The 23,378-nt window shown below is 34.6% G+C and overlaps 3 protein-coding genes across 4 annotated transcripts; 1 reads left to right on the top strand and 2 right to left on the bottom strand.

Moving 5' to 3' along the window:
• Nucleotides 1-1,971: 1,971 nt before the first annotated feature.
• LOC140825800 (F-box protein At4g19940-like) lies at nt 1,972-3,620 on the top strand. Of its 2 annotated transcripts, XM_073187768.1 has the most exons (2): nt 2,172-2,309; nt 2,380-3,620. In XM_073187768.1, the coding sequence occupies exons 1-2, from the start codon at nt 2,284-2,286 to the stop codon at nt 3,332-3,334; spliced, it is 981 nt and encodes a 326-aa protein (XP_073043869.1). In that variant the 5' UTR covers nt 2,172-2,283; the 3' UTR covers nt 3,335-3,620. The 2 variants fall into 2 exon arrangements, with proteins under 2 accessions (XP_073043868.1, XP_073043869.1); XM_073187767.1 differs by having other exon boundaries at nt 1,972-3,620.
• Nucleotides 3,621-8,575: 4,955 nt separating this feature from the next.
• LOC140825799 (6,7,8-trihydroxycoumarin synthase-like) lies at nt 8,576-15,080 on the bottom strand. Its single transcript, XM_073187766.1, is given in 3 exon segments — nt 8,576-9,429; nt 14,101-14,817; nt 14,819-15,080. Coding segments are annotated over 3 exon segments (1,512 nt in total). The 5' UTR covers nt 14,999-15,080; the 3' UTR covers nt 8,576-8,814.
• A 3,378-nt stretch (nt 15,081-18,458) lies between these two features.
• On the bottom strand, nt 18,459-20,616 carry LOC140825798 (6,7,8-trihydroxycoumarin synthase-like). The gene is made up of 2 exons (XM_073187765.1): nt 19,638-20,616; nt 18,459-19,118 (listed from the first exon to the last, which is right to left on the bottom strand). The coding sequence occupies exons 1-2, from the start codon at nt 20,601-20,603 to the stop codon at nt 18,504-18,506; spliced, it is 1,581 nt and encodes a 526-aa protein (XP_073043866.1). The 5' UTR covers nt 20,604-20,616; the 3' UTR covers nt 18,459-18,503.
• Between the last annotated feature and the right edge of the window lie 2,762 nt (nt 20,617-23,378).

The following is a 23,378-nucleotide window of genomic DNA, read 5'->3' as shown; positions in this document are numbered from 1 at the left end:
GAACACGAAGAGAATTTCAAGCACGATAATATAGAAATATTATTTGAAAATAAATACTAGAAATGTTCAAAAACATTTGTTTAATATGTTATTATATTGTATTAAATTATTGAAATTCGGAAGTAGCTCGGTCCGGCTCGAAAATAAGTTTGAACATATTCGAATTGAATTGATAATTTCGAATATAAATCAAATATTTTTTTTAGGTTTTTTTGATTCATTTGCGCTTCTTCTGCATCGCATAAATCAAATTATTATTATTTTTGAGCAATGTATTATATTTTTATTGATAAAAAATTATATGTACTAATATACTTGATATTAAAGGAGGTTTTTTCTTTATAGAGCAGTTAACTATAGAGTTGTTTGTAATATTGAGTAAATCAAAATAATGTGCTAATAAATGAAAAATTTATAAATCATGTAAAACAGATGGTTTTTGCTTATGAAACTTAATCTACTCCTACGTTTCAAATACCTACACTTGTTCGTTTGTCTGACATTGAGTAAGAATATGATAGAAAAATCAAATTTTTACAAACAAATTTCTAATTTAAAATACTTATTCAAAAAATAGTTATATGTGTTTCAATTTTAGCTATACTAGGGGAAACATGATGTTAGTTAAAAAATTAGATGCAGACAGCAGAATTACCGATGAGTTAGATCTTTAAGCTTTTAATATAATATTTACAGAAATATGAAGATTGATAGATATTTATCGCATATAATATAATTTGGATGATCGGAATTTGGAAATACATACGATATTTTGTGTGATTGATCGTTAGGTATCCTTGAAGCTCAAATGGATGTTTTTACTGAATATCACTTATGTTTACGATGTTATATGAATCCAAATATTGGGACATAAAGCGTGCATATGAATAAAAAAAATTAGAGTCGCAGTGATAAAGATGCTAAGATGCATGCACAAACATACAATAATGGATAGAATAAGAAACAAGTATATTAGAAAAAATTTGGTATTAAGCTTATGGAAGAAAAACCAAAAGAGACATGCCTTAGATTGTATGCACACTTACGTACAAAAGACCGATAAAGTCTCTAGTTTAGATATGCGAGCCATGACTAGTATCCATATTAATAGAGAAGAGGGAGATCAGAAAAGATTCGGATACAAAAATTTTAGCATGATATGCATCATCTAACTAGAGATGATAAGAAACATAATACAATGGCGGACGAGGATCCATATAAATGACCTCATTTAGTGGGATAAAGACTTGTGTATTGTTACATTCAAAAAACAAGATTTAGTTCAATATACTTTGCATAGTTTGACACACATGATAGGATAAACATGTGATATATAATATAAGTATAAGTTAATAATAATTAAGATGTATGATATTATATTTAATGTTTATGATTTTAATAAGAGTGATTAAATTTATCTATTAGATTGTGATGACAAAATATATATATATATATATATATATATATATATATATATATATATATTCGTATGGGAGGAGAGTACAAAATTATGAAATAACTGGTTTAACAAAACCGCCAGCTGGAAGAGAATTGTTTTACAGCTTATTAGTTATTTTTAAATTTATTGACTGGAACTATTTAAACTTTATTTTATGTGAATAAATTTATTTTAAATATACTGATTAAGGATACATATCAGATTGTAAAAATAAAATTATGCAAATTTATTCAGTGATGATAGATATTTACAATTGAGATTGAAGGTTTATTTCACCTTACTTTGTGAGACACTGTCTCCATGAGGTGATCAAAGGCCCAGATTTAAACACACATACACCCCATGAAGTGATCAAAGGCCCAGATTTAATCACCATGTAAAATCAATGGCTGAGATCCTGTGAAGACACTACCCCCACAGATAGCATCTACTCTACCGAGATTGAATCACTATTTGCAGCGAGGTGAATGGGTGATTTGACTACGACTTTGAGAAATTGCTAATATTACAATGTCCGTGTCGTTTCACTTTTCCCCCGGTCTCTTTACGAACAGACAACGAAAAAGACGTGGACATCTTTAGAGTTTATCGAATCAGTATAGCTCTCACACAGCAACGCTATTTGCATCGAATGAAAGCGTGAAATAATTGATTTCTTGCTTTTCTTTACCCTGTTGATGTAAAACAATGAAGAAAAAGCCTCCAACTTCGACCCAATCGCTGCGACCACCACCGTCTATTGGGCCGCCGACATCTCACGACGGCGGTATGTCGGAGCTACTTACGTGGCCCACGCTCCCCGCTGATCTGATAATCAACATCCTATGGAGGCTCCCAGTGAAATCCTTGGGTAAGTTCAAATGCGTGTCAAAGCAATGGCTTTACTTAATCACCGACTCGTACTTCATTTCCATGTATAGGGAAATCCGTCTGCGGAACCCAAACATCGTATTAGTCAAAAAGACTCCTCTTTTTCGAGAAACCCATATGAAAAAGTGCACTAGGATTGATCTTTGTTCGCTGAATCTTGATGGGTCTTGTAGGAATGATGAGTTTTCTTTGTATCTAAACGATGATGAGAAGAACATTGAGGTGCTGCCTTCGAAGTGGGATTTTATTTGCCTTGTGAGTGAGAGTGGGTTCTATGTTTGTAATCCTAGTACTCGGGTGATGGTGAAATTACCTGAGGCCAGTTGTTGTACCTCTGGTGAGGTGAATGCAGGGATGGGGTATGTGAAGGAGAGGGATGAGTATGTCTTGGTGCATTTGTTCGACAGGAGCTTAGATATACATGTGGATTATGATATTGGCTGTGAGGTTCTGAGATTGAGAGATGGTAAGGATTGCAAGTGGCAGGTATTGGAGGTAGACTGTCCATATGTTGTTCGGGGTTGGGGAGTGTTGGTTAAAAATGTGTTTTATTGGATGATTTGGGATGAGTATAATCAGCCAGGAGATGAGGCTATTGTTTCATTTGATCTTGAAAAGGAAGAGTTTGGAAATGTTTCTCCTCCCGAGGGGCATTTTGACCCTCAGGGGGCATGGTCGCTGGTTGAATTGGGAGGGAGGTTGTGCTTGGTGGACAATGCAGCACGTCCACTAGTGGTAGATATTTGGGTGTTAAATGATTTGGACAATCATATTTGGGTTCGAGAGTACAGTATTGATATGAATGGGTATGGTAGTGATTTGTTCAAGTCTGTTATTCCATTGGACTATCGGGATGGGGAAATCTTGATGGATGCAAAACAAGAGAGTCTTGATTGCTATGATGTGGAAAAAAAGCACATCAAAAGGATGAAACATCTTATTTCAGGGGAATGGACATGGCTGCGGATTTACACAGAAAGCTTCTTTTGGCCGGGAAGTAGATAGCTTTGTTATGTTGATGCCAGTTACTGTGGAACTTCATTAATTGCCTATGTATTGTCGTCATTGTTATGTGTTTTTAACTGTACGGTCTGGTTGAGACCAAAGTTTTAGTTCCGAGGAATTTGTAAGTTCTCGACATGCCAAACAGACAATGTGCTAAGTTTTCATGTAACTCTTTGGATTGGCTTTCCGTAGACGGTCGTTTTTGTGGTCTATGGATAGCATTTAGCTGTTGCTTGAAGTGTGACTTTGAAGTGTGAAATGATATTGAAATTGAATTTTATTGACATTGAATTGGCAAAATTCTACTATAATTCATTTATCTCTTGCATTTCTCCTCGGTGTTGTTAAAGCTCTTGAGCTGCATTCATTGTCACTAAAATTATAGTCCACCTTGTAGAGTTCCTACTAATCTGTACCAAATATTCTTCTTAGTTTTATGACTCGGTTTGGAATCGCAAGGATCCGTTAACTGAACTGCCTGCTGCTCATGTTGTCTGATTTGATGCATCCTATATTTTCGAAAGTTAAATTTGAATATTGTAGAGTTTCTCAATGATTTTCCCTGTGTAATTTGGATTGCCTCGCATCAAACATATACAACTGTATATGTATTCTTTGGAAAAATCCATTTATTAGACACAAATCTCATTCTAGCTTCTACGAAATCGAGATTATTTTGAATCTCCCACCCCAGAGTTGTATTTGGAAATATTCCTTGATAACCATTAACATGGCCACGAGGAGAGTACAAGTAATACCGGAATTTTCTCATGCGTAGTTAGCGGCCAGGTGAGGCTTCAATATCTATGTCATCACTCTCAAATCCCTCGGGCAAATCCCCGTCGAAAAAAGCAAACAAGATTGGCAAGTGCATGGTCCGCCGTTGCAAGCCCTATCGATATTCCGGTGCCAAAAGGGATGACCTCAAAATCTTGCCCCATCACATCGACAAATTAAAATTATTCGTGAATCTCTCTGGCAAGAATTCATCTGCGTTTTCCCAATATTCTGGATCTCTTGCAATGGCCCAGGCAACAACGTGACTAAAAGTTTTAGGTGGGATTGTATATCCTCCTGTGATGCATATATTCTTCCAATGTTTCTCTGTTATTAAACGAGGAGTTGGTGGGTACAATCTCAAGGTCTCCTTTACCACTGATTTGAGATATATATGGAAGTCGAGACTTATCATCTTCATCTATCAAACCATTCTTTCCAGTGGTTTCTCTTATTTCGGCTTTCAGTTCTTTCATTGTATTCGGAGTTTTCATGCATGAGAGCAGTCATCGCCCAGACAATTGCTGCTGCACTCGTATCGGTTCCAGCAACAAATATATCCTGGAAACACAGCTCAAGAAATAAATCAATCTTGTTTCGTATTTCAGAAAAAAGAAGTTGATATTTAAATCATATTATATTATGTGTCATCTACACTCCACTTCATGTATAAAATAAATGTCAATTCGTGTAAATGACAAAAATAAAGCTTAAATATTAAATATCGTTCCAAAAATTTCAAAAATAATATAATCTTTAATAACTTCAATTAATAATTTATAATTTTCGGAAAACAAGTACGTGCATCCGCAAGGGAAATTGCTAGAAAAATCTGTTGCCTGATTGATGCTTGGAGTCTTTGTCAAGGACGAAAATTTTCTTGAGCTAAAGTAACAAGTCAAATATAGTCGAGATAGATATGTTTAAATAAACGTATATCGACCACTATTTAGTGAAAAAAATCTTTGTGTCAATTTACTTGGACCATTTTTTTTTTCCTGAATGAATTAAACATCAAGTGAGAAATTCCTCCTACTTTTTTTTGTAGAGAAAAAAAAAATCTTTTTTCTTCATGCCAGCTGTTATCCATAATAAATCACCTGTTTATTTATATATACTTATATACTTTTATAATATCTATATTTATATTTATATTATTTATTAATTTTGAGGAATCTAGAGGAACTAAATTCGATTTGATGATGATGTTTTCAAAATACCAACAATATCCTTCTAAAAATTATAAAAGTACTATATTTTATTAAGCAAAAAATATTATAAAAACCTATTTTAGTAAATTTGTGTATTTTTTATCGCTACCATATTCATTTTTCAAAATTTTTGAAAGTATTAAAATATTTTCTTTAATTTTTATCAAAACTTTTGAATTTTTAAATAATTTTATAATTTCTAATATAAAAAATTATGATAAAATATATAATAAAAAATAACAAAAAAATTAACATAAAGAGTTTCATATATATGCATGTAACGCATAAAAATATCCTAGTATACACTGAATCTTCCACTGTCCTTGAAGAGCCAAATGCGACTTTTCCAACCAGTCTTCTCTCAAACATAGTATGAGGCGAATAAGGACAAGAAAAACATGCGTTTTTCCTTGGTTTACCTTTCTCAATTATCAAATTTTTGGGTTTTTTTAAAAATAATTTAATTTTTAAAACTTTTTCAAAAATAATTTTAAAAAAAAAACATTTTCAAAAGTAATGTAATCCGGGAAGCGCGGACGCTGCTCACGTGGAGAAGCGTCCGCGCTTCGTAAGCACGGACGATGGGCCATGTCAGCAACATATTATTTTAGCGACGGAATTTATAAACAAACCGTTGCTAATTTCCGACAGTTTTACAAACCGTCGCCAACCCGTCGCTACTTTAGCGACGGTTTTTAAACCGTCGCTGAATTTGAATCAGCGACGACGTTATAACTGTCGCAAAATTAGCGACGGTGTTTTAACTGTCGCTAAATGCATAAAACCGTCGCTACACGTGCATAATTTCATAGCAGAATTTACGCGCAACGAAAAGTCATTTTTGTTGTAGTGAAGACAGAACAAAAAACAAACAAAAAATTCATCAAGAAATATGGGTGTTCATCGGTCGGTTTTTTTCTTTAAATGTAACAAAAAATTTATATGTTACAAACGTCAACGTTAAATGTAATAAAAAACACACAATTCTTTTGTTTTGCTTCCTAGTAAAGGGGTATGTAGGTTCAAAGATTGGGCCTTACTACACCTTGTGAACTATAATAAATGGGTTATTAACTGCAATGTCTCCTGGATGAGTATTATATAGAGGGTTTTTTTTTATATATATAATTAATGTAAAAAAAATTTCAAAAAAAAATTAATTTTTTTTTTTGCAAAACTATTTTAATTCGTGCTTATAAAACGCGAACGCTCCACGTGATAGAAGTCTTTGTTGCATGGAGAAGATTAAGTTGCACATGTTGAAATATGTTTTTTTTTTTAATTTAAAAAAAGAGTAATTAAAACAAAATTAAAAATTAAACATAAAAAATTATAATTACATATAATTTAATTCTAAAACATAATTTAAAATTACATATAATTAAAATAACATAATTGAAATTACACATGATTAAAAAGTTGATGAATTATATTATCCATCTATTATATAAAATTTTAAATATGTTCGATCAAACCATTTTGAATCACATGGTGCAATTCTTAGTTTCAAATGCTGACACGTCACTTTCAAAAAAGCGTTGAACTCTACGGTAGGATCTCTTGATGGGAAAACATATGGGTGCACATATTCATCATCTCGAGCTGGAAAGTCATGATCTTCGAGCATGTTATCTCATTCGTTAACCACAAACATGTAAAAAGTTAACATATTATATTTCACAATATATTTTTATTATTAATTTAAATAATTATATCAAAATCGAATTAACCGACCGAAATAAACGAACCATTTTGATAGAAAATCGAATCGAACTGAAGAAAAATAGTTCGGATATCAGATTATATATTTTTAAAACCGAAATAAAAAACCAAACCGAACCGACCGATAAACACCCCTAGTGCCTAGTGAAGATAAAGAAAAAAACCGACCGATCAACACCCCTATTTCTTGATGAATTTTTTGTTCTGTCTTCACTACAACAAAAATGGCTTTTCGTTGCGCGTAAGTTCTCTTATGAAATTATGCACGTGTAGCGACGGTTTTATGCATTTAGCGACAGTTAAAAAACATTCGCTAATTTTGCGACGGTTATAACGTCGTCGCTGATTCAAATTCAGCGACGGTTTGAAACATGTCGCTAAATGAGCGACGGGTTGGCGACGGTTTATAAAACTGTCGGCAATTAGCGATGGTTTGTTTATGAATTCCGTCGCTACAATAATATGTTGCTGACATGGCCCATCGTCCGTGCTTACGAAGCACGGACGCTTCTCCATGTGAGCAGCGTCCGCGCTCCGTAAATGCGGATTACATTAGTTTTGAAAATGTTTTTTTTTTTAAATTATTTTTGAAAATGTTTTTTAAAATTAAATTATTTTTAAAAAAAACCCCCAAATATTTCACTGACAATCGCCCACATATTATATGAATTAACATCATTAAAAAAAAATATAAACAATATGCTTTATTTGTTGAAGGTGAAAACTCAAACCTATCTCATCTTGTATACTAAAATCTGTTTTCTTTTTTTCCGGATCTCGTCCAATACAAATAGATGATTACTGATGATCGTCTATATGAGAGGAAATCGAAGGAATTTAGATATTGGAATCGGAAGACTTTCACTGAATTGATGTTGCATTGTAAGGACTTTAGAAATTGAAGTGTTTTCTCTAGCTTGATAATCTCTCATCTTAAAAAAAATGATATGTATTTCCTTTATTTGCGGCATATTGTTATTCCATTTTGAAATAATTCAAGTTATAATCTTAAACGAGTAATAAAATAACGATAAAACAAATAAATAAAATGATGGCCAATCACTGACTCAACAACAAATAATGATCAAGATTCAAGAATCAATTAGTCATCAACAAATATTAAAGCAATAACCAAGGAACAATTAAAAGTTATATACAAGTTAGAATTATCAACTAATTTCTGGAGTTCAAACTGTGCTTCTCCCAGCATTCCAACAAACTTTTCCAGAAAAACAAAAAACAATTAGTTCTTCTCAAAATATAATATGTCAAGCTTGCATGTTGGCATGCTCACGAAGTAAAAGGTTGAGTAGATAGTGAAAGAAAGATTAACACTTTAATTCGTACTTTATGTGTCACAAAATCCTGTATTCATCTCCATTCTCATGTCAAATTAAATTCTTTAATGAAAACAATGTACTCAAGATCAAGCTGGGCTAGTATTTTAACTTAGATAATTTTTTAAAAAATAAGGTTGGGGTTCAACCCGTAGTGCCCTCAAATATATCCGTCTCTCAATATTGTTGAAATATATCTTCGGCCCTCCATTTCCTTCACAGACAAACTATATTTTTCAGTTGTGACATTCTTTTCTGTGTAAATCAATCAACCTTTTTTTTTTGTCTCTAACTGATCAAATTCCTTGATTCCAATGCAATGTAAGTGGTACATCAAATATGAAATAGACAGTTGTACAAAAACATGAAACAAATGGACAATTGTACGTAAACATGAAACACATATCATCTAACAGCATGATGAAAATAAATTTCAAGCACAAACATAATTTCTTGGCATAAGGCAAAGTGGATTTTTCTTGTGCATGGTGATTCCAGGTAAAACATCAGTATCAATATCTTCTTTACTCACTCCCTTAGGCAGTTCCCAATCGAACGAATAAACAAGATTGGCAAGCGCCATATCCACCGTCGCAAGTCCTATAGACACTCCGGGACACCCCCTTCTTCCAGCTCCAAAAGGGATAACTTCAAAATCTTTACCGATTACATCAATAGAGCTATTCAAGAATCTCTCCGGCAGGAACTCATTTGCGTTTTCCCAGCTCTGGGGATCTCTTGCAATAGCCCATGCATTGATGTGAACCAATGTTTTAGGTGGGATTGTGTAACCTTCTACGATGCATTCTTCTAAAGTTTCTCTAGGTAGAAGAAGTGGAGCCGGTGGATACAATCTTAATGTCTCCTGTATGACCGCTTTCAAATAGGGAAGTTTGGGCACATCATTTTCATTTACAAAGCCCTTATTTCCTATGGTTTCTCTGATTTCGTTTTGTAATTTTTCCATTGCATCGGGACTTTTTATGAGAGCAGTCATGGCCCAAATAGTCACTGCTGCGCTCGTATCCGTTCCAGCGACAAATATATCCTCAAAAAAAATATAACAAAAAATATCAACTCTTTTCTTTTTTTTTTTATAAAAATTTGATCTTCTAGTAAATCAAAATATGACCGGTTTTAATGTAACAATTCTGCTTTTTCTTTTCTTTTTTTTTCTTTATCAACTTAGTCGTTTTCTTTTCTGGATGCTGACATATGCTAGATATATTAGCAATATTTGACACTCAACCACCATTCAAAGGAAAAAAGATTAAAATTATTAAATAAGCAAAATTATTATTCTGAACTGAAAGTTGACACAAATTTGACGAAATTACAATAGGACAAAATTTGGTATTTTTTTTTCTAATTCTATAACAGTAAAGAGTAATATAATTTGGTAATCTGAGTCAAAAGAAAAGGCATATATGATACCCCCGTAAGAGCCCGGGTCATGGATGACCCGGAATATCAATGGATTCCCAAATTCGAGTAAGTCTGCAGGTGGATTCTTCTGGAGCCGGGCAGTGGAAGCCCATGCTCTACTCTCCGAGCAGTCATAGGCTCGGGCTCTTGTATAAATCTCTTGTATAAAGCATTCTACCCGGGCACCTCGATTACAGTGTCGCATTCAAGTGGTTCAGAAGATAAGATCTTGTCTCGAGAAGCGCACCCGACATAATCCTATTGATGTGATACGATGGGAAAATAGGACAGCTTGACAGGAAGTCAACATCAAATGCTATGAGTGGTAGGTGTACACGCAAATCGAGGTCATTATTACTTCTCCTACTATAAATACCAGGTTCTCTCTTTACATATAGAGATTCATTCATTTACACCAATCACACAGCCATTACTTGGCTACATTGGTTTCTTGCTTGAGTACCCTGCTGACTTAAGCATCGGAGTGGCCACGCCGGACACCCCTCCGGCGCCCATTCACGAGTTCATTTCATTGTGTGTAGGTGACAGCCGAAGCCATCTACTTTGCTCATCTTCCTGAAATAAATTATTGATAGCAGATCCTGTGGAGCTCCCGACCCGGCTCGTCCATTTCACAAGGATCGCATCATTGGCGCCGTCTGTGGGAACTTGAGCTCAAGACGTAGATATGGTTTCCATTCGAAGCAAGTCCGACCTTGCTCAGCACCACAGTAAGCCCAACTCTGCTTGGCAAACATAGAAGTCCGACCAGCTCGGCATTCAGATCTTATATGTGAATTTTATATGAGCTCGAAGCTCAGCAGTTGTTCCAGATTGACGAGGAAGAGCAAATAATCCAAATTCTCATATTACACAAGCTTGATCGTGACATTTGGTTGCAAGGTTTCATATATCTCGAAACTGGGTCTTGCTTGCTTGATTCTACATCACGATTTCTCCCATCTTTGCTATCGGGCCTTTTGGCTATCAGGCCTCTACATCTCTGTAAAAGGGGCTAAATGAAAGGAGAGTTTTATGGGTACTCTTATCAATCGGCAGGTTGGAGCTTCTATACTTCTCAACCTTGGGAATTTATCAAGTTTATCGGAAAAGACTCATTACTACCTTCATCTATGGATGTCGTAGCAGGGAAGATTTAAAACTTTGTTCTTTATATATCTTAATATTACATTTGTTTTTCGCCTTATATTTAACTTATCAATATGCTTAAGGATGTTCAATGCTTGCAAACTTGCTATATTTTTTGAGTTGTTAACATCGGGCTCGGGATGCGCTACATATCTTCCTACATGCCTTGTCTACGGTTATAACTCATGTCCTTTTATTATTGGGCACTTTAGCTCGAGATGAAACTTCGACTTCCAGCTCCGTGCAGCGCCTCAGTGCATTTTGCTATGCTCGTTGATTATTCTATTTAATTGACAGTGGCTTACTCTACTGATCATTATCGATTATTGATAATCTATTAGCAACAACTGCTTGGTTTTCTCGATTTTGAATGCATCGGACCTCTAACTTCGCGGTCCATGATGGGGTCTGGTATGTCAACTGACTTGTGGTAGATTTTAATACAATCAACGGAGGAAATTTCAGCTAGCGCTTCTTTGGGATCCATTAATTGCATCAACAGCCACTCTACATGGCTTCCATAGCTCCCCCCATTGAGTTGCGACACACACAATTGGCATCACCCGAGAAACATGGTTATATCATCTTTATTTCTTGGATATCTCGATATTAGCTCAACATCTTAGGTGCTCCTTCGTTCTCAGTTCGTTACTGCTGAGTTTGGTGCAATTTCACGAAGATAAGTTGCATCCCTTTTATCTAATTAATAAAATCGAGTGTTATGCGTATTTATCAATTATGCTCAGTCATAATTTTTAACTGAAAGTGTTTAAGATATATCATAACTAGCCTTTCTTTATGCTTGGGATTTTATCGGTATGAGAGCTGGAATGTTTGGTGATGGATTTCTTATATCGGGCCATGTGATTACATTGGATTCCTACTCCTTGGTATGTTGGCTTGGATATTTCTACAGCTCGAACATACAATCTAGCAGTAAATCCCACTCTGTTTGGAAAACCTACAAGTCTGACCAGCTCGGCACTCAGATATTATATGTGGATTTTATATGGGGTCAAAGCTCAGCAGCTATTCTGGATTGGTGTGGAAGAGCATTTGCAATGCACTCAGTAGCATACAGCTGTGAGAAGCAGATTATCTTAAGTCCGGGAGATACGAGGCCCCGGCACATTCTCTTAAGTCCGGGAGATACGAGGCCCTGGCACATTCTCTTAAGTCCGGGAGATACGAGGCCCCGGCATATTCTCTTAAGTCTCGGAGGTACGAAGGCCAGGGCTCCGCACCTTGGTTATTGATAAGCCCAGGGCACTACACCCTGGCTCGGGGCTCCGCACCTCGACCATTCCAAGTCCCGGGACCTACTCCCCGGCCCAAGGCTCCGCACCTTGGTTATTGATAAGCCCAGGGCACTACACCCTGGCTCGGGGCTCCGCACCTCGACCATTCCAAGTCCCGGGACCTACTCCTCGGCCCAAGGCTCCGCACCTTGGTTATTGATAAGCCCAGGGCACTACACCCTGGCTCGGGGCTCCGCACCTCGACCATTCCAAGTCCCGGGACCTACTCCCCGGCCCAAGGCTCCGCACCTTGGTTATTGATAAGCCCAGGGCACTACACCCTGGCTCGGGGCTCCGCACCTCGACCATTCCAAGTCCCGGGACCTGCTCCCCGGCCCAAGGCTCCGCACCTTGGTTATTGATAAGCCCAGGGCACTACACCCTGGCTCGGGGCTCCGCACCTCGACCATTCCAAGTCCCGGGACCTACTCCCCGGCCCAAGGCTCCGCACCTTGGTTATTGATAAGCCCAGGGCACTACACCCTGGCTCGGGGCTCCGCACCTCGACCATTCCAAGTCCCGGGACCTACTCCCCGGCCCAAGGCTCCGCACCTTGGTTATTGATAAGCCCAGGGCACTACACCCTGGCTCGGGGCTCCGCACCTCGACCATTCCAAGTCCCGGGACCTACTCCCCGGCCCAAGGCTCCGCACCTTGGTTATTGATAAGCCCAGGGCACTACACCCTGGCTCGGGGCTCCGCACCTCGACCATTCCAAGTCCCGGGACCTGCTCCCCGGCCCAAGGCTCCGCACCTTGGTTATTGATAAGCCCAGGGCACTACACCCTGGCTCGGGGCTCCGCACCTCGACCATTCCAAGTCCCGGGACCTGCTCCCCGGCCCAAGGCTCCGCACCTTGGTTATTCAGTAAGTCCGAGAGACAAAAGGCCTCGGCATCTTATCTCAAGTCCATGAGGCACGATACTCCGGCATTTCTTCTCATTTCTAGGAGACATGAAGCCCCCGATGCTTTTATAGAACAAGATTGATTATCTCTTTGGGAATCCAAGCATGACTGATCGGGACAGCGAGTATGACTCTAGCCCGACTATTTAAGGGATGTGTGATGATACCCCCGTAAGAGCCCGGGTCATGGATGACCCGGAATATCAAATGGATTCTCAAATTCGAGTAAGTCTGCAGGTGGATTCTTCTGGAGCCGGGCAGGTGGAAGCCCATGCTCTACTCTCCGGGCAGTCATAGGCTCGGGCTCTTGTATAAATCTCTTGTATAAAGCATTCTACCCGGGCACCTCGATTACAGTGTCGCATTCAAGTGGTTCAGAAGATAAGATCTTGTCTCGAGAAGCGCACCCGACATAATCCTATTGATGTGATACGATGGAAAAATAGGACAGCTTGACAGGAAGTCAACATCAAATGCTATGAGTGGTAGGTGTACACGCAAATCGAGGTCATTATTACTTCTCCTACTATAAATACCAGGTTCTCTCTTTACATATAGAGATTCATTCATTTACACCAATCACACAGCCATTACTTGGCTACATTGGTTTCTTGCTTGAGTACCCTGCTGACTTAAGCATCGGAGTGGCCACGCCGGACACCCCTCCGGCGCCCATTCACGAGTTTATTTCATTGTGTGCAGGTGACAGCCGAAGCCATCTACTTTGCTCATCTTCCTGAAATAAATTATTGATAGCAGATCCTGTGGAGCTCCCGACCCGGATCGTCCATTTCACAAGGATCGCATCAATATACATATGAGACTACCATATTTTTATGAGAGAAAATGATTTCTGTTTTTATATTTATTTTTCCTTTTCTCCATTTGAATTACTTTCTATGAACAAGAAATATTATAAGAAGGGATTAGGGATGACTTACAAATAGCACAGCTTTGATATGATCCCAAGTCAAATCGATGGAGCACAACTTCTGCTCTTTTAGCTGAATCAACATATCCAGAATATTGTTGGGATTCATTATTTTATCCTTGTAATTCGGATCCAAATGTTCATCGATCATCTCTTGATAGAATTCATCCATGTCTCTGAAAGTCTTGTCAAGCCTGGACAACATTCCTGATAGCTTATCCACCCAACTGAACCAAGGTAAAAAATCAGAAACAAAGAACCCGCCCTGCATAGCCTGGGATTCAATCATAAGTTCATCGAATCTCCGCCTCTCCGATTCAGTTTCACCAAATCTCTTGCCAAAAGCAATCCTACATATCAAAGTACTCGTCAAGTTCAACATGGTCACGCTCAGATTGACAGCATTATCTTCACCGGAAGAACCAGCTACTTCTAGATTCTTGAGCATTCGGATCACTTCATCCTCCCGAATCGGCCGAAATGAATGGACCTGTTTGTTGCTTAACAAATGAAGAACGCTAAGCTTTCTTAACTCCCTCCAAGAATCGTTGTAGGGGGAGAAAGCTACATCCAATCCACCGTAGGATAGTTTCTGCATACCAAGAGAAGGTGGTCTGCTACAGAAGATGAGGTCATGGGTTTTTAGAACTTCTTTCGCCATTTTCGCAGAAGAAACTATGAGAACTCGAACTTTACCCAGCTTCATGGACATGAGAGGACCATATTTTTGTGCTAGCTAGTTTGAATAGATAGAGGTGAGGATTGCTTGAGTCGAATTGGTGAAGGTTTCCGATGATGGGGAGGCCCGGAGGAGATGGCGGATAGAGGGTTTTCGATCGTCGTTCTTTCTGGTTTTTGAAGAGGGAGAAGAAAAGAACTGGCAAGATCAAGAGAAGAAGTAGAATCATTTTTACCTTCCTATGTTCGAGTGATGATGCACAGAAGGTATGCAGTTTTGGTTATCCCTGGGGCTCTATACATATATAATGAGCTTAAAATTTTGGTTTTATTGTATTTTATTTGTATATAATAGCACTCCGCATCATCTAATTAATCAATTACTACACAAATTTATTCTTATATTTACTTTCTTTAAATTATAAAATCTTGATTTATCTTAAAAAAAACCTTTAAAAAGATGATGTACAATAATAAAAATTTAACTGGCAAAAAACAAATAAAAATTTAATATTTTCCATAATTTTTATTATATACAAATAAATGATAAAATAACAAAAAAATGTATCCAAATGTTTAGTAGGGATACATAAAATTTAAAATATAAATAAATATTGAGATGCACAAATTTTTTTAATATCGCAAAAAAAAAAGAAGAAGAAGATGTATTTATATTATATTATTTAAAACATAGGATTATGTTTTTCTAATAAAAATGATCGTGTTATAAAATTTCTAATTTTAATTAAATTATATAATTAAATACGTCAGTTTTTTGCCAACTAAATAAAATACATTCAAGTTTGTAACAACGTTGTAGAATTAAACAAAATTGAATATTTAAAATATGTACATTATAATAGGAATTTTTAAATTTTTAAATTTAATAATAAACAGTACATTAAAAATAAAAAAATGATCATCTATGTAAAATTAAACAAATCAAAATACAAACATAAATTGGTGGAATCAATTATGAAATTAAATCAAATTTATATTTCATACAAATATTAAGTTGTGTTTTAAATTACTATAGTTAACTAACGAGGTTATTATTATAACTATTAGAATATAAGATAAAAATTACGATTAAATTTTAAAATACAATTATATTATAGTATTTTTATTTTGGAAAAAGAATGAATTGTAACTTTTGAAAATTATTTAACATTTAAGAAGCTAGTGTTGAATTAAATAAATAAAATAGTTAAGACATTATAGAGTCCTAGATATGGATGCTAATTGCAACAGTATCCCTCTAAAATTATAAAAGTACTATATTTCATTTAGTAAAAAATATTATAAAAATATATTTTAGTAAATTTGTGTATTTTCTTATCACTAACATATTTACTTTCCAAAATTTTTAAAACTATTAAAATATTTTTTTAATCTTTATCCAAACTTTTGAGTTTTTAAATGATTTTATAAATTCTAATATAAAAAATTAGTATAAGAATATATAATAAAAATAACAAAAAAAATTCATATATATGCACGTAAGCGCAAGTATACCATGAATCTTCCATGGTCCTTGAGCTGCCAAATGAGACTCTTCCAACCACTCATCTCTCAAACATTGTACGAGGCAAATAAGGACAAGAAAAACATACGTTTTTTGTGGGTTTATTTTTTTCAATTGTCAAATCTTTCAGTCGAATAAACATCATTTAGAAAAAAATATATATATAAACAATATGTCTTATAGGTTGAAAGTGAATACTCAAATTAATGAAATTTCTGAAATTATTTTTTCTGAAACCGATGATTCTGATTTACAATTTTATATCCGGATACTCCAATAATGCCACATACTTATATATGAATGTCTTATCTCATCTCCTACATTAACATGATATTCACATTTCTGTTTTTTTTCCCGCATCTCGTTCAATACAAGTAGAGGATGACTAATGCTTGTCTCTAGGAAAGGAAATTGAAGGAATTGAGATATTGGGAGTAAGACTTTCACTGGATTGATGGTGCATTATAGAAACTCTAGAAATTGAAGTGTTTTCTCTAGCTTGATGATCTCTCACCTTAAAAAACAATGTCTTTCCTTTCTTTACAACAAATTGATGTTCCATATTAATTTGAAACAGTTCAAGTTATAATCTTAAACAAATAATAATATAACTATCGAACAAATAAATAAAGTACTAGTCAATCACTATTCAATAACAAATAATCAAGATTCAAGAATCAATTACTCATCAACAAAATTAAAGCAAAAACCAAGGAACAATTAAAAGTTACATACAAGTTTTGGAGTTCAAACTGTGCTTCTCCCAAATTCTTTAATGAAAACATTAATTTAGCGACGGTTTTAGAAAACACAACCGTCGCTATTAGCGACTGTTTAGCCGAACCCGTTGCAAAATTCAAAAATTCAATCCCGCCTAAATGTCCCTCATTTCTAGCGACGGATATGAAAATACCCATCGCAAAATAGCGACGGTGTAGAAAAAACCGTCGCACATTAGCGACAGTTTAGTACACACCAGTCGCAAATTAGCGACGTATACAATATAATGTCGCTGTATTTAGCAACGGTTTAACAAATACCCGTCGCCAATTAGCGACGTATACAATATACCGTCGCTATATTTAGCAACGGTTTAGCAAATACCTGTCGCAAATTTCAAAAATTCGATCCCGCCTATTTCTCCCTCCATTTTTTTCCACCACTCTCTATAAATACATACAAATTCACTCTATTTTCTTCCACTTCACTTCCCCAAACTTAAATTTTTCTCATTTACACCTTCATAACACTTAAAATTTTTATTTCTTACACAATTTTATCACTCCACAACACTTAAAATTTTTATATCTTACACGATTTTTTTACCATTTCAAAACAATTAAAATTTTATCTTTCACACGATTTTATCACTTCACGACACTTAAAGTTTTTATCTCTTACAAGATTGTACCAATTTACAACACAGATTAATAAAATTCTGAAATTTTTTTTTTATTTTACCTAAAATATTAGCGACGGACCTGTAAACTGTCGCAATATAGCGACGGTATTTCCACATGACAACTGTCGCTACATTTAGCGACAGCTTTTTATGATTTCCGTCGCAACTGTAATTTGCGACGGTTTTTAGAACTGTCGCAAAATATTAGCGACGGTTTCTGAAAACCGTCGCAAAGTGCACCTACGACAACGGATTTCTTTTGCGACGGTTTTCAATGCCGTCGCAAATTTTAATAGCATTTTTCGTTGTCTTTGGTAGAAAATACAACGGTTTTACACCGTTGTGAAACCGTTGTCGTTGGAAGAAAAGACAACGGTTTAAAACCGTTGTCGTTGAAGACACTTTCAACAACACCCTCAGTTACAACAGTCGAAAATGGCCTACGACAACGGATAAAATCCGTTGTCGTAGGGCGTTTTTGTTGTAGTGTGTATTCAAGGGCCGGGCTAGACTTTTAACTTAGATAATTTTTAAAAAATAAGGTTGGGCTACAACCCGTAGTGCCCTCAAATATATCCGTCTCTGAATATTGTTGAAATATACTTTCGGCCCTCCAATTCCTTCACAGAAACTATATGTTTTCAATCGTGACATTCTTTTCTGTGTAAATCAATCAACTTTTTTTTGTGTCTCTAACTTATCAAATTCGTTAATTCCAATGCAATGTAAGTGGTACATCAAATATGAAATGGACAATTGTACGTAAACATGAAACACATATCATTTAACAGCATGATGAAAATAAATTTCAAGCAAAAACGTAATTTCTTGGCAAAAGGCAAAGTGGATTTTTCTTGTGCATTGTGATCCCAGGTAAAACATCAGTATCAATATCTTCTTTACTCACTCCCTTAGGCAGTTCCCAATCGAACGAATAAACAAGATTGGCAAGCGCCATATCCACTGTCGCAAGTCCTATTGACACTCCGGGACACCCCCTTCTTCCAGCTCCGAAAGGGATAACTTCAAAATCTTTCCCGATTACATCAATAGAGCTATTCAAGAATCTCTCTGGCAGGAACTCATTTGCGTTTTCCCAGCTCTGGGGATCTCTTGCAACAGCCCATGCATTGATATGAACCAATGTTTTAGGTAGGATCGTGTAACCTTCAACGATGCATTCTTCTAAAGTTTCTCTAGGTAAGAGAAGTGGAGCCGGTGGATACAATCTTAATGTCTCCTGTATGACTGCTTTCAAATAGGGAAGTTTGGGCACATCATTTTCATTTACAAAGCCCTTATTTCCTATGGTTTCTCTGATTTCGGTTTGTAATTTTTTCAGTGCATCCGGACTTTTTATTAGAGCAGTCATCGCCCAAACAGTCACTGCTGCGCTCGTATCCGTTCCAGCGACTAATATATCCTTAAAAAAACATAACAAAAAATATCAACTCTTTTTCTTTTCTTTTTTTTAAAAAATTTGAGCCTCTGGTAAATCAAAATATGGCCGGTTTTAATGCAACAATTCAGCTTTTTTTTATATCAACTTTAATTAGTCTTTTTCTTTTCTGGAAGCTGACATATGCCAGATATATTAGCAATATTTGGTACTCAACTACCATTCAAATGAAAAAAAAAAGATTAAAATTATTAAATAAGCAAAATTATTCTTCTGGAGCTGAAAGTTTACTTATGAAAAGACAAAAACCCAAAATTTGACCAAATTACAATTGGACAAAATTTGGATTTTTTTTTTTCTAATTCTGAAACAGTAAAGAGTAATATAATTTGGTAATATGGGTTAAAAGTAAAAGGCATCTAGATACATATAAGAGGACCATAATTTTATGAGAAAAATGATTTCTGTTTTATTTCTTTTTTCCTTTTCTCAATTTGAATTATTTTCCATGAACAAGAAAAATTATAAGAAAGGGTAACTTACAAAGAGCACAGCTTTGATATGATCCCAAGTCAAATCAACGGAGCACAACTTCTGCTCCTTTAGCTGAATCAACATATCGAGAATATTGTTGGGATTCATTATTTTATCCTTGTAATTCGAATCCAAACGTTCATCAATCAACTCTTGATAGAATTCATCCAAGTCTCTGAAAGTCTTGTCAAGCCTGGACAACAATCCTGATAGCTTATCCACCCAACTGAACCAAGGTAAAAAATCAGAAACAAAGAACCCGCCCTGCATAGCCTGAGATTCAATCATCAGTTCATCGAATCTCCGCCTCTCCGATTCATTTTCATCAAATCTCTTGCCAAAAGCAATCCTACATATCAAAGTACTCGTCAAGTTCAACATGGTCACGCTCAGATTGACAGCATTATCTTCACCGGAAGAACCAGCTACTTCTAGATTCTTGATCATTCGGTTCACTTCATCTTCCCGGATCGGCCGAAATGAATGGACCTGTTTGTTGCTTAACAAATGAAGAACACAAAGCTTTCTTAACTCCCTCCAAGAATCGTTATAGGGGGAGAAAGCTATATCCAATCCACCGTAGGATAGTTTCTGAATACCAAGTGAAGGCGGCCTGCTACAGAAGACTAGGTCGTGGGTTTTTAGAACTTCTTTCGCCATTTTCGCAGAAGAAACTATGAGAACTCGAACTTTACCCAGCTTCATGGACATGAGAGGACCATATTTTTGTGCTAGTTTGAATAGATAGAAGTGAGGATTGCATGAGTCGAATTGATGAAGGTTTCCGATGATGGGGAGGCCCGGAGGAGATGGCGGATAGAGGGTTTTCGATCGTCGTTCTTTCTGGTTTTTGAAGAGGAAAAAGAAAAGAACTGGCAATATCAAGAGAAGAAGTAGAATCATTTTTACCTTCCTATGTTCGAGTGCTGATGTACAGAAGCTATGCAGTTTTGCTGATCCCTGGGGTCTATACATATATATGGTCAGGAATTTTACCTTAGTTTTATTATATTTTACCTTCTATAATAAATAATTTTGTTAAAAATTACAAAATCCGAAAATATAAAAAGCATCTTGTAAAATTAATTGCATTTTTAGTTCTATTTTTAAAAAAATCAGGCATATTAAATGAGGTTAATATGCTTTGGAGTGAGTCTCATGTGAGACCGTTTCACGGATCATAATCTGTGAGACGGCCCATTATTCAGAATAAAAATTAATACTCTTAGCATAAAAAGTGATACTTTTTCATGGGTGACCCAAATAAAAGATCTGTCTCACAAATAAGACACGTAAGACCGTCTCACACAAGTTTTTGTCCATGTTTTGATATTTAAAAATAAAAGATATAATTTATTTATTTTTAGTCTTTGCAAAAAAGTTATGGTGCAGTTAGCCATCCAAACAATTCTGGACAATATTTACTCTGCACACGCGTTGTGTGTGTATAATCTTTTTTATCATTATCGATGAACTAAAGTGAAAATTGACAAATTATGTAGGGAATAAATTGATATTTGAATGATTGAAGTAAAAAAAATAAAAATAAAAGTGTGTTGAAATTTAAAAAAACAAAAACAAAAAATAAAAGTGTAATATTATCATATAAAGGTAAAACTGGAAAAAGAAATTGGTGTCCTCTCTAAGTAGTTATTATCATATCCTCACACTTAGTAATATAGCATAGATAGTATAGATATTTCTCGACATGTAATTTAACGTGTAGGGGCATATTAAATAATAAAATTTGGATATTTTGTCTAGTTTCACGAGTTTAAAATTTTGGTTTTATTATATTTTATTTGTATATAATAACACTCCGCATCATCTAATTAGTCAATTACTAGACAGATTTATCTTTAAAAAAATGTTGTACAATAAATAAAAAATTTAACTTGAAAAAAAATAAAAAAAAAATTAATATTCTCCATATTTTTTTATTATATACAAATAAATGATATCAAAAAAATGTATCCAGATGTTTAGTAGGGACTAGCTATTCTGCACACGCGTTGCGTGTGTACAATCTTTTTTATCATTATCGATGGATTAAAGTGAAATTTAACAAATTATGAAGGGACTAAATTGATATTTGAATGGTTGAAATAAAAAAATAAAAATAAAAGTGTGCGTTGAAATTAAAAAAAAAAACGAAAAAAAAAAATATAATATTGGTATCATATAAGGGCAAAACTAGAAGAGTTATTATCATATCCTCATACTTAATAATATAACTTGTAAAAGATGCACATGCAGTTATTATTTTAATTTGATAAAATAATATTAAATAATAACACGAAATTATTTTCGATTTAGAAAAGTTGTTCGATTTTAAAAGGAAGTTTTATTTTGATTTTTTTCTATTTAAAATATGAAGTGACTTGAAAATATTTTTAGTATGGTAAGAAGGGTAATTATGGAATTAAATATTTTGGTGTCCTCAAAGGTAGTTATTCTAAGACCCTCACACTTAATATAATAGTATAGATACGTAAAATTTTGGTTGGTTTTTTTTATACAAAATATAAAGAAATATTGGGATGTACAAAATTTTTTTAATATCGAGCAAAAAAAAGATGTATTTATACTATATTATTTAAAACTTAGGATTATGTTTTTCTAATAAAAATGATTGTGTTATAAATTTTCTAATTTTAATTAAATTATATATTTAAATACGTCAGTTTTTTGCCAACTAAATAAAATACATTCAAATTTGTAACGACGTTGTAGAAGTAAACAAAATTAAATATTTAAAATATGTACAATATAAATATCTATTTTAAAACATTGATATTATTGGAATTTTTAATTTTTAAAATTAATATATAATAAATTTAAAATAAAAAGTGATCATCTATATAAAATTACACAAACCAAAATACAAACATAAATTGGTTGAATCAAATATTGAAATTAAATCAAATTTATATTTCATACCAATATTTAAGGTGTGTTTTTAATTACTATATAGTTAACTAATGAGGTTATTATTATAATACAAGATAAAAATTAGGATTAAATTTAAAATACAATTATTATAGTATTTTTAATTTGAAAAAGAATGAATTATAAGTTTTGAAAATTAGTTAACATTTACGAGGCTAATATTAACAATTAAATAGATCAAATAGTAAGCTGTAATGTGATTAAGATATCATAGAGTGCAAATAACACCCCTAGATATAAATGCTAATGACAATAAATTCAACTAAAATAAATAACAAATATAGCACGCGTATAGCGTACTCCCACATAGATTAAAAAAGTGGTAACCACCGATGGTCCGGAGGAGTCGTCTTATGTTATGAATTGTCTTCTAAAACTGAGACTGTGAAATCATTTTCAACAAATTATGTCCAGGACTCAGAGGATGTAGTCCTTTTTGGTTTCATCGTCGGAAATCGCAAGATTTGGTCGAGCGAATTTAATTTATAACATAATATAATGTATTTTTTTGTCAGATCAAATTAGACATTTTCGTAAAACGAATACGTGTATAAAATAATTGGTAGAAGAGCAAACTCTCTGATCCCTGATATTCGTCCTCAAATTAACTGTGATGTGACACAAATAAGGAATTCGTTCATATCAATTCGATAATATCTAGAATCTGGATGAAATTATTTACAAACTTTAAAGGAGTTTGGTACCTTAGCAGCTTTCAGATTATCTTTCAAATCAATATCGTTCATTTTTTGAAAAAGACAAGAAAAACGAATATTGATATATATTTTTTTGGGGGTACAC

The sequence above is a fragment of the Primulina eburnea genome, chromosome 3 (assembly GCF_022965805.1).
Source record: "Primulina eburnea isolate SZY01 chromosome 3, ASM2296580v1, whole genome shotgun sequence".
Lineage (NCBI taxonomy): Eukaryota > Viridiplantae > Streptophyta > Magnoliopsida > Lamiales > Gesneriaceae > Primulina > Primulina eburnea.
Note: the sequence above shows the minus strand (reverse complement) of the source record. Positions and strands in the feature narration are given on the sequence as shown.